This window comes from Galeopterus variegatus, unplaced genomic scaffold (genome assembly GCF_000696425.1).
Source record: "Galeopterus variegatus unplaced genomic scaffold, G_variegatus-3.0.2 Scaffold4313, whole genome shotgun sequence".
NCBI lineage: Eukaryota > Metazoa > Chordata > Mammalia > Dermoptera > Cynocephalidae > Galeopterus > Galeopterus variegatus.
In genome coordinates, this window is record NW_007730424.1 from 134055 (window position 1) to 149759 (window position 15705).

A 15705-nucleotide genomic window follows, 5' to 3' on the forward strand; every position below is an offset into this window, starting at 1 on the left:
CAAAAAAAAAAAAAAAAAAAAAAAAAAAAAAAGAAAAGGAAAAAAAAATGCTCAGCAGCTCGTTGTTCTCGTTTCTCTGTTCACTGTGTATTCTTTTGTATCTTAAAGGATGTGAGAGTAGGAAAGAACCTTAGAAGTCTAACCCCTCCTACTCTATAAAACATTTATGACAAATGGATGATCAGCTCAGTATCTACAGGAGAGATTATCCCATTATTTGACAGTTCTAATTGTTACAGCCTTCTTTGCCACTCTGCAAGGACGAGACTGTGTGATATCTGTTTTTCATTGCCTGACCAGCAGCCATGCCTCCCTGCTCTGGTAGGAGAACCACTCCTGCCCCACTCTCAGTCCTCTAGGTTGGAATCGGGCTGATCCCTCTGGTTACATGGGAAGCTCATGATTTGGGTTTGGCCAATCAGCATACTCCACTCCTCTGGCAAGAATGATTAATTCAAGGATAGCATAGGACCAAAGTGGGTTTAGTGAGAATTAGCCCTGAGATCCAGAGCTGAGAGATGCAGAGGATGATCCCTGATGCAATAATTTGGGCCACTCTAAATTCAGGGACTACCTTGGACTCCTTAAAAACATGTGTCAATACCTCCCTCTGTTTGTTGCCAAGAACATGAGCCAATCCTTGTGTTTGCATAACTTAGTTTGAATTGGGTTTCTTTAACTGCAACCAAGATAATCCTAGCTAACAAAGTGGTAAAGGCAAATTTAACTCAATAAACATTTATTGAGCACTTACTATGTGCAAGCTCTAGGCTGAGAGTTCCCACACTTAGGGAATTACAAACTAGTAGGAGAAATTGACACATACACACACACTCATACCACAATTTTCCAGCCTACAAGGTAGACTGGATATGTGCTATTCAAGAAAAATGCTACAAGATACCAGGGAGAGATTCATTCTGACTGGGGAGATCAGGGACTGTATCATGGAAGAGGTAACATATAAATCTGGCATTGAAGGAGAGATAGGATTTTGACAGGCTACTCTGACACAGGACAACATTCCAGGAGGAGGAAGTCATGTGAATAAAGGGCTGGTGATGAAAAGGTAAAGTAGAATCTCGACTATTTTTTTCCTTTTCAGGAAGACTGCTAAGAGACCAATTCAATTTTTAAATTTCAAATCCAGCATGTAGATAAATATGAGAAGTTTGTAAGAAATGTTCATCCCTGGGCATCCAGCATGTGAAATCATCAGTCCTTTCTCTTCTGTCTTTCTCACCTCTCTCTAATGGCAGAAGCACTGGCATTTACTCATAAAAATCCGCTGCTCGAGATCGAGAGATCCTGGAAACCCAAGAGGGTTTCCATGGACAGATGCCACAACGTTCATTTCTGAAATGAGAGACATGTCTATGCAAGTCTGTTCGAGGTGAATGGCTTTCTCTTATGCTGCTGCTCAACAGTCCAGATGTGAGGCTGGTGACAGATGGTGTGCAGATGAGGGCCCTGTTCCCTCTGCCGGCCAGCTGTTGCTTCAAGAAGGTTTACTCTGGTTATAATCTCATTGGCTGGAATTATTGAAAAGGTGCTTTAAGTGGAATAAAAAATCTAGCTTCAGAATGATTTAAGTTCTCACTTATAGAAAGAAATTTCCATAAAGTAGTGTGGAGTCAGGTGCGAATTTCATAGTGATTCTGTTTTTTTTTCCCCCTAATACCCACTGCATAAATCTTAATAATTTTTAAAAATACAAGCCAGGGCAAGGGAGGACATAGCTATTCTTTTCTCTGTAACCTAACACAGAAAAGGAATGGGGGAGTAAAATAATAAGAAAGACCTGGGAGGGACTGACCACAAGTTATCTAGAAGGGAGACAGATGAAGACCAGGTCTGAAAGTAATAAAGGATATTGAACGGAATTTTTGATGCTTCCTGATGTGAATTAATAAAAGGAATCATGGACTGTAAAATCATAAACCACATAATCTTAATGCTTAGTCCATTTAGCAATTCCAAGATTTGTTCCATGGAACATTATTTCTGGATGGATGTTAATAAGTATAACATGAAAATAAACATATTTGGAAAATGGGTTTAAACAGGTTAATTTGGAGCAGGACTTCTCAGAACCCTTAGAAGACCACCACACACTGTGAATTTCCAAGAGGGATAAGTAGGATACAGTATTTCCAAAATTTTTTGGCATAGGTCATTCATTTCCCTAAGCATCAAAAAGGGCCCATGTGTGTGGGATATACACACAGTGGGAGATGATAAATTCAACTACCTCATTTTACAGATAAGAAACTCAGGTCCAGAGAGGAAGGTGGTTTATGCAAAGCAGCCGTGTTTCAGCTTGTTCGATACTGATGGACAGGGCTCAGGAGTTGATTTCTACTACCTGAAGTAGTTACTGGAGTTTCACAAGATTGGTCAAGCACAGAGCTGATCTAAGACCAGGCTGCTCTTCTTTCCAACTCCCTAACCATGCAGACTCAAGCTAAATAGTTGTCTTTTTGGATATCAATTTCCTCATTTAAAAAAAAGCATAATAATTCTCGTTTTACCTATTTCACAGGATTATTTTGTGAGGGTCAAAATATTCAGATATATGAGAGTACTGTGAAGCGTGAGCATTTTATAGGAATTCAAAATTAATTTTTTAAAAATTGACATTTTTGGACAATGCTCTCAAACTGGAACATGCATCAGAATCTCCTGGAGGGCTTTGAAATACACAGATGGCAGAGTTTCTAGATTCAGTGTGTCTGGGGTGACGGGTGAGAATCTGCATTTCTAACAAGTTCCCAGGTGATGTTGACACTGCTGGATCAGGGACCACCTTTGAGAGCCATGACCTAAGGGATCCCAAAATGAAGTATGTGATGTCTATAAATGATCCTGGGAGAACAGTACACAGTTTTGATGTGGTAGAAAAAAGCAAAAGATGGATAAAACTATCAAGGATGGAGATCTGCTCTGAGCCAGGCACTGTGTAGGTGAATTCTCCCCACCCCAGGCCTGTGATAAAGGATTCACTTGCCCTGTTTTATAGGGGTGACCCTTGGAGGAATCATGCAGCCAGTAAGTTGGCAAAGTTGGGACTCAAATCCAGGTATTTGTCTGTAAAGCTCACTGTCTTTATGCTTCACCAAGACAAAGGACACACAGGAAAGACAACCTATGACATGAATAAGGCACAAAGACATATCCATACAAGAAGCAAAAACTTCATTTGCAGGATGTAGCATTCTGCAAACACAGACATTTGCTGTTCTCTCAGTTGATATTGGCTTTGCAGTCCAGTGTTTGGATGGCGTGATTTCTACGAGGTAGCATGTCCTGGTGTGGAGTGCAAAAGCCCGTGCTGCATGTCCTGACTCCATTACTAGCTGTGTGTCCCTTGCCAACTTATCTAACTTCCCTGGGCCTCAGTGTCCTCAACTACAAAATGTGGAAAATAATCTTATCTCCTCTATGGAGCTGATACGAGGAGCAGATAAAAGAATGTGAGTAAAGTGTTTAGCACAGCACCGAGCACATACTATGTGATGAGATGTTACTACTGCCATTGCTGATAAGAACAAGAAGGACCAAAAGGAACAGAGATGCTGATTGACTTAGCTATTTAAAAGGCACAGAAAATAAATTTGGAGGCATTCAGATGAATTTTTCCTGACCTCACTGGTGGTTTGTGGTTAAGAGATACTTCTCTAAACACCTCTGTTTTTCCCCAGGGGGACAGAAAAGGGAAGCTACACTAAAAATCAAGGGAGGGCATCAAATGGGACCCATCATGGAGCCTACAGAACACAGTTTTTACCAGGCAGAGGGCCAGGCCTGGTGAAGGGGAGGAGGAAAGGGCAGGCCAGCAGCCGAGGCATCCAGGGGTCACTCCGGCCTGTCTGAAACCTGATGAGCAACGGCTCACCATGCACTGCTGGCTACTGGGGGGCTCACCCTCAAGATGATCACACCATCATTCAGCCTTTTTTTTTTTTTTTTTTTTTTTTCTAATGGTACAGCACTCCATGAGGTGAAGGTGAAGATGAATGCTGGAGAAGGTGAAAAGTTCACAGTAGTTGCCAAGGGGATGACCTTAAGAGCTTGGTGGGGGTTCCCATGGAAACCAACCTCCAGATGCAGCATGAACCATCCAGGTCTCTTTCATCAGTGGAGCTTCCCAAAGTGAGAGGCAGTAGAGGGAAGAAAGAAGGGGAGGAGCACATCCCATTCCTCAACTCATTGACCACCTTCACAGGTCACCTCAAAAGCCACCTCCCTGAGGGAGATTTTCTTTATTCCATCTTTTTCTTCTTTGAATTTCCTTTGTACTAGTGTATCTCTCATGGCCATCGTGACCCTTCTTGCCGTGATACGAGGCAATGAGATTTTAAGTGCTCCTCAGTGGTTGCTTTGTCCCGACCAGCACTTATCACCAACCTGGGGCTTGGCACAGGCTTAAGCTCAAAGACTGCCCCCCGCCACCCTCGGAGCTTCCAGTTGCTGTGAGTGAAGCTGTGGTGGTCTCTTTTCTGCACATGGCAGCTGGATTCTTTTTCCAGTGCCTTTTGTTGTTCCTCTACTGAAGAGCCTTCATGATCTCTCGGTGCCCACACTCTGCCCCTTGTCACCTCTCACTCAGACTTACCCTGACTGCTCCTCCACCCAAGCCCTTGACAAAGCCGTCAGTGTGTTCTTACTCTCCCCCACACCTTACTTATTCCCCCGCCATCCTATTGCTTATGCTTTAGAAATTCCTGAGCTGTCTTTCTCTTTCTATTTGAATATGGCCACTTTTCATGTTCCACATCCTTCCTGAGGGCTATGCAAACCCACATTAGCCTCTCAACTGGACAATACAATTTAGATTCCTTGATTCTATGCTGTCTTTTCCTATTCTCTCTCTCTGTCTTATCTACACCATAAAATGGTAAGATCCTTAGGAAAAGGGATTAGATCTTTTGCTTCTCAATGACTCCCTAAATACTCAGAACAATGCAGGGCATTCAAAGGCTTCTCAAAACTGCTTCAATTTATTGGAGATTTTACAGCAATTGGACATGGAGTTATTTCAAGTGTGGTGAGTGACATAAAGATGGACTAGACCTACCCCTCCTACAAGATAACTGTTGTACATGGCAGGGAAGCCATAAAAGAAGCAGAAACCAAATTCTACAGGGGAAGGCAAGAACTGTTAAAAGTGGAGTTCACATCTGATATGGAGATAAAGAAATGACACCTTGGAAAAAGTCATATTTAATACAGGGTTTGGAAGAGGAGTAAGATTTTCGAGGTGGAGAATGGAAGGGAGCACTTGAGGGGACAGAGTGAGCACAGAGGCAGTTGGGTTGCATTGTAAGTTGCATGAGAGGGTGGATAGGGGCAAGTGAGTAGAAAGTCAGGTTGGATCCAGGTGCATCTAGTACCAGAAAGAAATTTATACTGAGGGAGCCATACATGACTTTGACTGGGGAAGTGACAACTCAGCAGTCTACCTCAGGAAAATCAAACTTGGAGTTATACTGCCATCTGTCTAGACAATGATCACTTGAAGTCACCTGGAGATGCTGAATTGGGCTGAGGGATTTGGGACCAGGAACCTGAACAAAGAGTGTCTTAAGACATTGGCTTTTGGATGACTCATCTATTCAGCAGCAACAATACTCAAATATGGGGTCTAACAGGCATCTGTGGGCAGGGCCAGCTAACCACCAAATCCTCTGCCTCTGACCTCCAAGTCCCTACCCTGGGGGGAACTTACTCCATAGACCAGCTCTCCCACCATGCCATTCCAGGCCTTTGTGTCAGGGTCTCGGGCTCCATATTTTCCATCACTGACGATCTCGAGACGGTAGGAGTAGCCCACATGCTTGGCGATCTCTGCCGCCAGCTCTACACAGTAGCCCTCGTAGCGGTCATTGCCCTCGAACTGGTTAGCATTCTTCTTGAGCATCACATAAGGATCTTCCTGGTAGAGAAATGGGGAGACAGAGAATGTGGGTTATGGGTTCATCCACAGGTAGGGAGGACTTTGGCATAGGAGAGGAGGATGTCATGAACATTGGTTAACACTGAAGAAGTCTCTCTAGCCCTGAAATCCACTTCTTGAATTTCTGTCCTCCCTACCCCCATTACAAACTTCTTGGGTTAAGGAAGCAACCTTTGTTGAAATAAGAATGTTTCATCATTGAGATACGGTGTACAGCTTTTCAAATTATGTTCCAGGAGCTCTTGTAATGTTTGGAGACATGTCTGGGGGCACTATGATGGTAAAGCAGACCCTGAATAGGCTCCAGGTTTCTATTATTAATCACTGAAACTCATAGCAGCTTCACTTACATGTACTTCGTGTGCTGGACTTCAGGTGACTTGCTTTGAAAATGACTTCTACTGAGGGAAAGTGGAGCATGAAAACCAGCACAATTTAGTCTCACCCTTATGTCTTCTACATGGGAAAGCTGGCTCAAAAGAGAGTAACTGGCTTATCCTAGGGTACAAAGTGAGAGAGTGAAACTACGAGGTACAGAGTGAAAACTCAGAACCTTTCATTTCCAAGGCATTCTGTTTTCCACTCCTTGTTTCTATCTATGGCACGCTTTCGGCAGGAAGAATGACCAGCTTTCATTCCTGGTGGAAAACCTTTGTGTTGGTCTGGCTTGAATCCCAAGTCACCCTGATGAAGGACTGAGTACTCACTAGGATTGTTGTGACGATGTATGTTCTATTCTGAACACTTGAGTTATCCCCCCCAGCTTGAGCATCGGTGGCTGCAGGGACAAACTTATCATCTTCATTCCAGTAACCGATCTGTTAATGAGAAGAAGGTGGAGATGTAAGGAGGTCCAGGCCACCAGCCAACACCAGAGACAGGAAAGCAAGGAGCTCAGCATCATACCTCACAGTATGGGACACACCGGCCTCTAAAGCATTGGCAGACAGAGGCAACAAGAGGCAAGATGTTTTCCAGGTCTCCCCTACCTTGCCCCCAGTGAAAATCCTCACCGTGGTGGGCTAAACCTGGAAATTGCTCCCTCTGAGGGATGAGAGTTTAACAGTTTACACAGCTCACCTATTTTGTTCAGTGTAACCCAGGGCTGTGGGGATTTAGTTCCCCGCAGTTGTTCCAGGGCCAAACCCCTCTTTCATTCATGCCTATTAACACTTCTCTTCACCGAACTCATTGTGAAGCAGTTGGAATCATGTGATTTAAACATTACATTCCTCAAGCAATTGGAATTATGTGATTTAAACATTACATTCCTTTTACTTTTTTTTCAGGTTAGCAGTATTTTTCCATCTAGATTTAACTTCCTGGGATGGTTATTTTATCCTTTCTTTATTTCTTTTATTTCCAGGTATAACTATTATAATGCTGAGCCTACAGTAGTGCCTAAAAATAATGGTTGAGAACATTAATTGTTCAAATATCAGAAGGTTATTCATACTGACTCATTTTCCAAGGTCTTTCAGCTAGAATCTACTGAATCCCTATTGTGTGCAAGGCTCTGAGCTAAGAACATTGGTGGTGCTGTGTGGCACGGTTGAGAGAGACACAAAGAAGTCTGAGAGACAGTTCTTGCTCTGAGAACACCTCTGGTCTTCTTGGGAAGACATAACACACATGTACGCATGACCCTAGAAGTGACAAGTGAGTGGCCCTAAGGAGTTCAGAGACGGAAAATCCAAGTGGGGGGACCTATGCAGGGAAAAAAGCAGGAGGAGGAGGCAGGGCTTCAGATTCTGGGAGATGCATGGAGTGGGCCCAAATCTTTCAGGTTAGGGAGAACATGAGCCAAGTGTGATGGCAGGAATCTGCCCAGATGTGTAAGTTCAGCAGTTTTTGGATGGAAGACAGGGTTAGCCCAAGAGGGCAGTGCGTGCTTGGGTCTAAGCAGCAGAGAGCTTTGAAGGCCAGGCTAAGCAGTGTAGACTATATCCTGAGGGCAACAGGGAGTCATGGAAGGCTTTGGCACAGCAGAATGACATGGCTGCTATACACACACAGACACACACCTATACCTCCTATATCCTTCTCTCTCTTTCTCTCTCTCTCTAGACAGTTGTATTTTGTTCTGAGATCTTTCTGCTGGCTGTAGATATAAAGGGAGAAAAAGGAAAGAGAACTCCAAGTACATATGCAGAAGGAGCAGCAGGTCTACTGACAGCCAGAACTCAGCTCAGGCTCACAAAAACCGAGGCACATGCCAAACGGTCTGCTCAGATGTCACCTTCCCCTGATGTTTTTCCCAGCTCTTTCAGTTTGATATAAACAGTTCTCCCTGTGATCTAGCAGCCATCAACAACCACCATTGCTAGCACTGATGATGTTCTTGCTATCTCAGAGGCTCAGTGTTTTACAGTTTTTGTGCCCTTTCGTCTTGCTGAGGGGGATATGTTAACTTTTCCAAGGTGATGTAGCTGGAAAGTGGCTGAGCTTGGCCTGGAACCCTGGAAATCTGTCTACAGATGCTGGTTTTAACTGCTATGTTGTTCTTGCAAAGAGAGGACTTGGCCCTGGTCTGGGAATCATATTAGTTGTTATTTATTGAATACTTGAAGAGTTTAATTGATTGAATTTATTGAAAGGTGTTTCAGGCACTCTTCTAAATGCTTTTTATGTCTTAAGTCCGTTCATTCTCACAAAAACCAATGAAGTGGGTAGTTAATGATCACTCCCATTAAAAACACTCCCATTTTAAGTGTGAAGAAATTGAGGTGTGGAGAAGTAGCTTTTCCAAGGCCACAGGGGAACCGTGGAGCCAGGATCTGAGGCAGGAAGGCTGACTGCAGGGCCATGCCCTCCTGCACTCCAGGAAGCTGCTAGCCAACCCTGGAGATGCCTCCCATGACAGCCCTGTGGTCAAGCTGTTTGCAGGTCTGTCCCCAACTCTCCACTCTGCTCCTTGTGGCAGAGACTGTAGTGTACTCATTCTAGGGTCCCTGTCTGAGCCCAGCACATCCTTTCACAGAGAAGCAGCTCAGGAATCACGTGTGGAGAGAATGAACGCATCTAGGCAGCTGTGACCCAACACGGAGTCAACACCTCTGGATGCTGAGTCAGTTCAGAGGCCTGAGGAGGGAGTGTGTCTCTCAGGACACTGTGTGGAGATTTTCCCTAATGTCGCCTGCGTAAGATGCTGTTAGTAAATGTGGAAGGAGACATTCTTTCTAATGACACAAGGACCAGAAGCTTAGATTTCTAGAATGTCAGAGATGGAAGAGGCCTAAGGAATCATTTCATCCACCCCTTCCTTTTTACACAGAGGGAAACAGACTCAAGGCCAGGAGACTTGGTCAAGACCACAGTGCAGTCTCACCTCCCTCCTTCTGTTAGGGCAGTGCTCTAAGGAACCCCAGGGGACTTATGTGCCCCTTCACCATTTTCATGGGAGGTGGGGAGGGGGTCAGGGAAGAGGAGGGAAGCTCTGGGTTCCTCATCCTTGCTCCAATAGTCAGTTCTGCTTTTTATCTATTTCACATATTGGGATTCCCCTTAAGAGTTGCTTTTTACAAGAAGCCCTCTGGCTGAAAATAAATGTTTAAAATCACTATGGTAGTACATCATGATGCAAGGTGGTTTTTGTCTTTGTTTTGGTATTGTTTTGTTTCATGTTTTAATCTCCAAAGTACTTTCAAAACATTTAACTCTTTCGATCCCTATACTATGCAAATAGTACAGAAAACTGGCTTGGGATTATTATCTCTGATTTATAGATGAGAAAACAGGTTTAGAGAGATCAAATGATCTAACTTATAATAGCAGATCAGTGGCAGGGCATAGAACCCAGGTCTCATGGACCTCAATGGTAAGATTAGTATACAAAATCAGTATAAACTTAGGAGAATGCTTGCCAAGTATGATTATCTTTTTTCCCCCATAGATGATACTAAGGTATTTTTGCTCCTCCATTTTCTTCCCTCCCTCCCTTCTTCCCACTCTCCCTCCTTTCTTTCTTTCTTTCCTTCCTTCCTCCCTCCCCCCACTCACAATTAATACTCAGGTTTGGCTCTTCCTACTCAAACTGTACAACCACCAGCAGAGAGGAAGAAGTTGCTTCCTTTGACATGCAGCTAATTCCTCTAAAATCTATAGTGTATGAAGAGGTTTTACTTAAAAAAAAAACAGGGGGCTCAGTGGTTAAGAGATCGGTTTCTGGACTCAAACAGAAGTGGTTTAAAAGCTAGGATTTCCCAATTACTATCTACATGACCTTGGGCAAGTTACTTGACCACTATGGGCCTCAGTTCCTGATTTGTAGTATGGATAGGACGGCAGTACCTGTCTGATGGACTGCTGTGAGAACTGAATGAGTTGATGCATGGAAAACAATTAGCATAGTGCATGGTTCATATTAAGTTGTCAGTAAGCTAAAAAATGATATTCATTAAGGCAATGCCTAGTTGAAGTTTTACAGGTTTCTATACGACAAGACGTTTCAGTTTTCCATTTGCTATTAAACATTATCAATTTCCAAAAGAAGTACATATTATAGAGCCTTTCCAAACTCATTTGAAAATCTAACTCTTCCTTACATACAAAATGTCTTGGGGAAAGTGGTTCAAGAATCACAAAACACTGCTCTGAAATCTCAAGTTATTTTGATAAAAGACAGGGGAAAAAGATGAATCTGTGTAGGCCAGATTTACATGGCTTAGAAGAGACTTGTTCAGAATAGTGGTCTTTCAAAGTTACTATCATAGCACTACTGTTAAATTGGGATCTATAAAAAATATTGTATAGCTTGACTTATATATAGCTACTTTCATATCAAAAGTTGGTAAAATACTTAAATGTTGTAAACAAGTTTATTTAATTTCCAACCGTTTTGTAGGGAAATAAAACATAATATTGCCAGGGTCAGTAGAGGCCAAGTGACACCAAACCACATGCCTGCACCTCATGTAAGCTAGTAGACTGAGAAATCTGGTTCCATGGTTTGATGAAAAGAAAACTGGCAAAGATTTTTGAAGTGACATTGCACTTTGGAGATGAGAGCAAATTTCCCTTTCTTTGAGAAATGGGTTGGATTATTATCCAGCACTTTGATTTTCTACTGAGGATATGCAGGAACTTTGATTCTATCTGAAAGTAAATCAGAGTTAGTAGTTTGGTAAAGATTGGGGCCCACCACTCAGGAGAGGATTTAAACAATTCTGACAGTGAGAGGTCTTCTCCTAGGGCCAGTTACCATTTTTGATCTCCTGTTTTCCATCTACCTCTAAAGATTCTTTGAATGTAGGAAATGAGTCTAGATGATAGATCAGATTTTTTTTTTAAATGGATGAAATTTAAAAAGGAGATGATCATAGAACTGCAAATTCAATTGATCTACCTTGCACAGTCATCAATTTGAATTTATACATTGATATCTACAGGATGCCTCTGAAGCCATAGCCTCTGACTTCCAAAAAAATGAGGTCCATTATAATCAATTTTTAAAAAAATTGTATAATCAATTTTTAAAAAGTAAGTTGCTTACTGTGACAAAGAATACTAGCTGACCATTAAGTATTCTTGTTTGCCTTCCATAGTGTAGAGAGGTTGGTGGGAAGTGGCTACCTATCCAGCAACTAAATTTCTCAGCCTGCTTTGCATCTAGTTAGGCCAAGTGATTGGGTTTCAGCGAATGGAATACAACAAAAATAATGTGCATTTCTTCCAGGTTAACTTCCCCAAATCTCCAGCATGGTTTCCATTTTCTTTCTTCCCCATCTGTTAGCTGGATGTTGACAGCCACAAAAACCCAGATCCACAGTGGAGCTTCTATAAGCCTGACTCAGCCAGAGCATTCAGCCCCAAAACTGGCCACTGAGTGAATAAGAAATAAACTTCTATTGCATCAAACAGCTGAGATGTTCAAGTTTATCTATTATAGCACCTAGGGTTATCTAAACTAACACACTTAAAGGATTTGAAGTTAGGAAGTTTATGTGTAACTTTACCTGAGTTCTGCTTGAGGTATTATTTCATTAAATTTGCCAGCATTTTTTCCCTTACATGCTGGAAGATCTATGGAAATAGGGGTCAGACTGTAGCTCCCTGACTGCCCAGCAACATTCAATAAATTGTCCACTCATTTAATAAACAACTGTTTATTTGCATATGTTTACTATGTGTCAGTATATTCCAAGCACTGAGGATATAATAAATAATACATGTGAAAATTACATAAAATTAAAATTTCAGTGTCCATAAATAAAGTTTTTCTTGGATCACAGCTATGTTCATTTGTTTGTGTATTATCTATTGCTGCTTCTGCATTACAATAGCGGAGATGAGTAGTTGCAACAGAGACTGTAAGATCTACAAAGCCTATATTATTACTGTCTGGCCTTTGAAGATAAAGTTTGCCAACCCCTGGTCTGATTATGTATTGTCTTTCTTCCCCTCTTCTCTGCCTCCTCACCATCAAAATGTTGACATCTCAAAAAATAGTCTTCTTTTGATTTATTTCAACGATGTAAAAATGTAAATGTAACCATTAGCATATGGGCTGTATAAAACCATTAGCTCATGGGCTGTACAAAAACAGGTGGAGGGCTGAATTTGGCTTGTGGGCTGGAGTTTTCCAACTTCAATCTAGATCAGTCAACCAACAAAAATATATATCAGAAGGAATAAACCCTATGAAAAAATGAAATGGGAAAATGTGACTGTGCTGGGTAAGTGGCAGCTACTTTAGAAAGCTTGGTTGGGGATGGCCTCTCCAACGTGGCTTCACTTGAGGTGAGACCTGACTGACCACAAGAAACACAGCATATGGAAATATAGTGATAGAGAATGCCAGGTAAAGGAACAGCAGGTGCAAAGGCTTGAGGAAAGAGTGAACTTGATGTGCTCAAGGAACAGAAAGATGCCAGTTCAGCTACATGGTGATGAGGTACAGAAAGAGGAGCGAGGGCTGATGTCAGGGGGAAGCAGCCTCCGGGGCTCTGAAGGCCAATGTAAGGAGACGTACTATATTTTACCAGCAATTGGAAGCCAGTGAAAAGTTTTAAGCAGAGGAGTAATATAATTTGGTGTATATTTAAAAATTATTGTCAAAATTCTTGTGGTGAAAAAGTTACTTTGCAGAGGCATAAGAACTTAGATAGAAGAACTCGTGTCTGGTAAGGAGGCTATCAAATGGGGGTGGAAGGTGACTTGGGCTCTGGGGTCAACAGTAGACATGGAGAGAAGTGGTTGGATTGAGGCTGTGCCTTAGAGCTATAACATGATTTGGTATGTCCAAAATTGGGTGGGAAGGATTTAAAAAAAAACTTCCAAAGGATATATGGAATGGAGAATTATGAATTATTTTGGACTTTAGAAGGTTATTTTTTATATCAGCAGGACTTTAGGTCCCTTTAGTCTTCTTTCCTGCCTAGTCTTTCCATTGCAATTAAACACAGGGTCCAAACTGGGGATCACAAACTCAGGGCAGGGCAAGAGAACTCAAATCAAGTTGAAATGAGAAGTAGATGTCTTCAGACAGGTCCAAAAATTGCTGCAGAAACAATGGTGATGGGTAAAGATGGTTAAATCAATAGTGCTGGTCCCCTGATGAAAGATGTAAGAGAATTTTCCTTACATTTCTCCCTTGGGCAGCCATTTACCAGAGTCTGTGATTCTACTTGAATTTGATAAGATATTTTATTTAGATAGAGTTCCCTAAATCAGTACCCCATGGTGAAGTGCATCTCTAAATGGGATTTCCTGAGGATTCAGTTTTAGTTGAGCCAGTGTCAATCCTGGCATCTGAAGCTACTAAACTTTATGATGGATGGATGCTTAGAGCACACACTTTTCAGTAGGATGTCAAATTGGATCCAGATAGCTAGAGCGTGTGTTGGCACATGAGTGAACAGGATATAGGCCTGAAGATCAGGAGAGTTTCCCCGAGACCCTGAATCAGGAAGAAGCAACTCCTTTTTATTACACACATCAGGTAAGGCCATGTAATGTTCACCAAAATAAGCACAACTAGGTCACCCTTGAAAATCAGAAATTTAGTAGGAGGCTGATGGAGTAAAAGGCCTGAAGCCACAGATGTGGAGGAATTGATTTTCTGAAAGTCAGATCTCCTGTAAACAAAGGACCTTAAAGCCCACATTCTAAGAAAGGATTTAGTCATTGGAAAGTAAGTTTAAAAACAGCCTTGGGGTCTGAAAAATAAAGCACAACCATTTGCTTGTGGATTTTAAGGTGCTCTATTATTTCTGTTTGCTGATTTGTCCATTCCATGGGCTCCCACAGCCTGACTCGCCCAAATGCAGTGCTGACATAAAATCCCTGTGGTCTACAGAAGGATGTTTAAAAATACAAACAAACAGACATGGGCTGAATGTCCATTACATACTGGGTGCTACTCTTCTGAATCCCTTACTACAGGCAGTGGGGGCAATAGGCATTGTCTCCTTTAACCCGACAGCAATCCTATGAGGTAATGAGGTATTATCACCCTTTCGGGGATGATGTAACTGAGGTCCAGGGAAACTAAATAACTTGTTCAAGGTCACGTGCCTAGTGAAGGCTAAAGCAGAGACTTAAATCCTGGTCTGTCTGCCTCTAAAGCCCAAGCTCTTAACCACTCTGCCAGTGTTTCTCACTAAATCCTTTAGTGAACCAACCAGGAACTCTGCAGATTGGAGAGAAGGCTTTCATGTGCAGATACCTGGGCCTTAATCTCTGCTCTCCAAAAGCAGAATGCCCAGGGGCTGGGACCCAGAAATCTACACTATTAACAATAATTCTTCTATTTGCTGAAGTTTAAGAACCACTAATCTTGCTATAGAGCCTTCACTTCTGAGGAAAAGTTCTTGATAAAGAGCAAATCTTAAAGAGATAAGAAGACTCTCGACAGTCTCTGGGCAAGGTTTACATTCAGTTCAAAAGTCTGAAACACCTGGTCCTGGGAGTAATAATGGGGGAAATTCACACCAAAGGGCAGTTTGTCAACTGATGAAGGTCCCAGTGGAAATTCCACTTCCACAGAGAAAGCCAAAGCCCAGCTAGAAGAGGGACAGTGTGATGAGGGAAGAAGCTGGTAAAATGCATTGGATGACACTGGCCTCCAAAGTGACAGAGCTGAGAGGAATTAGGGGTTGCACAGCCCAACATCTCTCACTTATTTTAAAGACTCAGAGAGGCTAAGAGACATGCTGAAGGCCACACAGCTGGTCTACAGCAGGACTGGGCTGCAAGTTTCCGGCTTCTATTCTTACTTGTTGTACCACCTCTATGTCTCCCATATATTCAGTCTACTGCTAATGTGCAGAAAAGAATCTGGCTTTGCAGAGGGAGAGAACATACCTTGGGCTACAAAGTGGAATGGGGAGTATGGGGGAGGAGGAGGGAGGATGGAGATAATTGGGTGGGGGACACGGGGTACAAACGCAATTTGTGGTAATGGGTATGCTGCCAGTATGAATCTGGCCTTCACATCTTGGGCAAGAGGAGTGACAATCAGCTCTGTATCTCATGAATACTCATAACCAATAAAAAAAAAAAAAAGAAAAGAATCTGGCTGTATTTTAAAACACTCTATCTCACAGGGGAAAAACCAGATCTACATCCATTTTTGACAAACACACAGGCACTCAGACACAGTACAGAAATGCCAATTTGTTCCACCAGGAAATAGCAATAATTTTTTTTTTTTTTTTTTTTTTTTTTTTTTTTTTTTTTTTTTTTTTTCTTTTTTGGGCACGGAAAAAAAAAAAAAAAAAAAAAAAAAAAAAAAAAAAAAAAAAAAAAAA

The 15705-nt window shown here is 42.1% G+C and overlaps 1 protein-coding gene across 2 annotated transcripts in view; it reads right to left on the reverse strand.

Moving 5' to 3' along the window:
- GRIA1 (glutamate receptor, ionotropic, AMPA 1) overlaps nt 1-15705 on the reverse strand; it is a 152040-nt gene that overhangs the window by 92303 nt on the left and 44032 nt on the right. For both annotated transcript variants that reach the window (XM_008587235.1, XM_008587236.1), the window contains exons 7-8: nt 6664-6774; nt 5729-5935 (exon numbers count right to left, since the gene is read on the reverse strand). In XM_008587235.1, coding sequence (XP_008585457.1) covers nt 5729-5935; nt 6664-6774 — 318 coding nt within the window. The remainder of the gene's footprint in view (nt 1-5728; nt 5936-6663; nt 6775-15705) is intronic.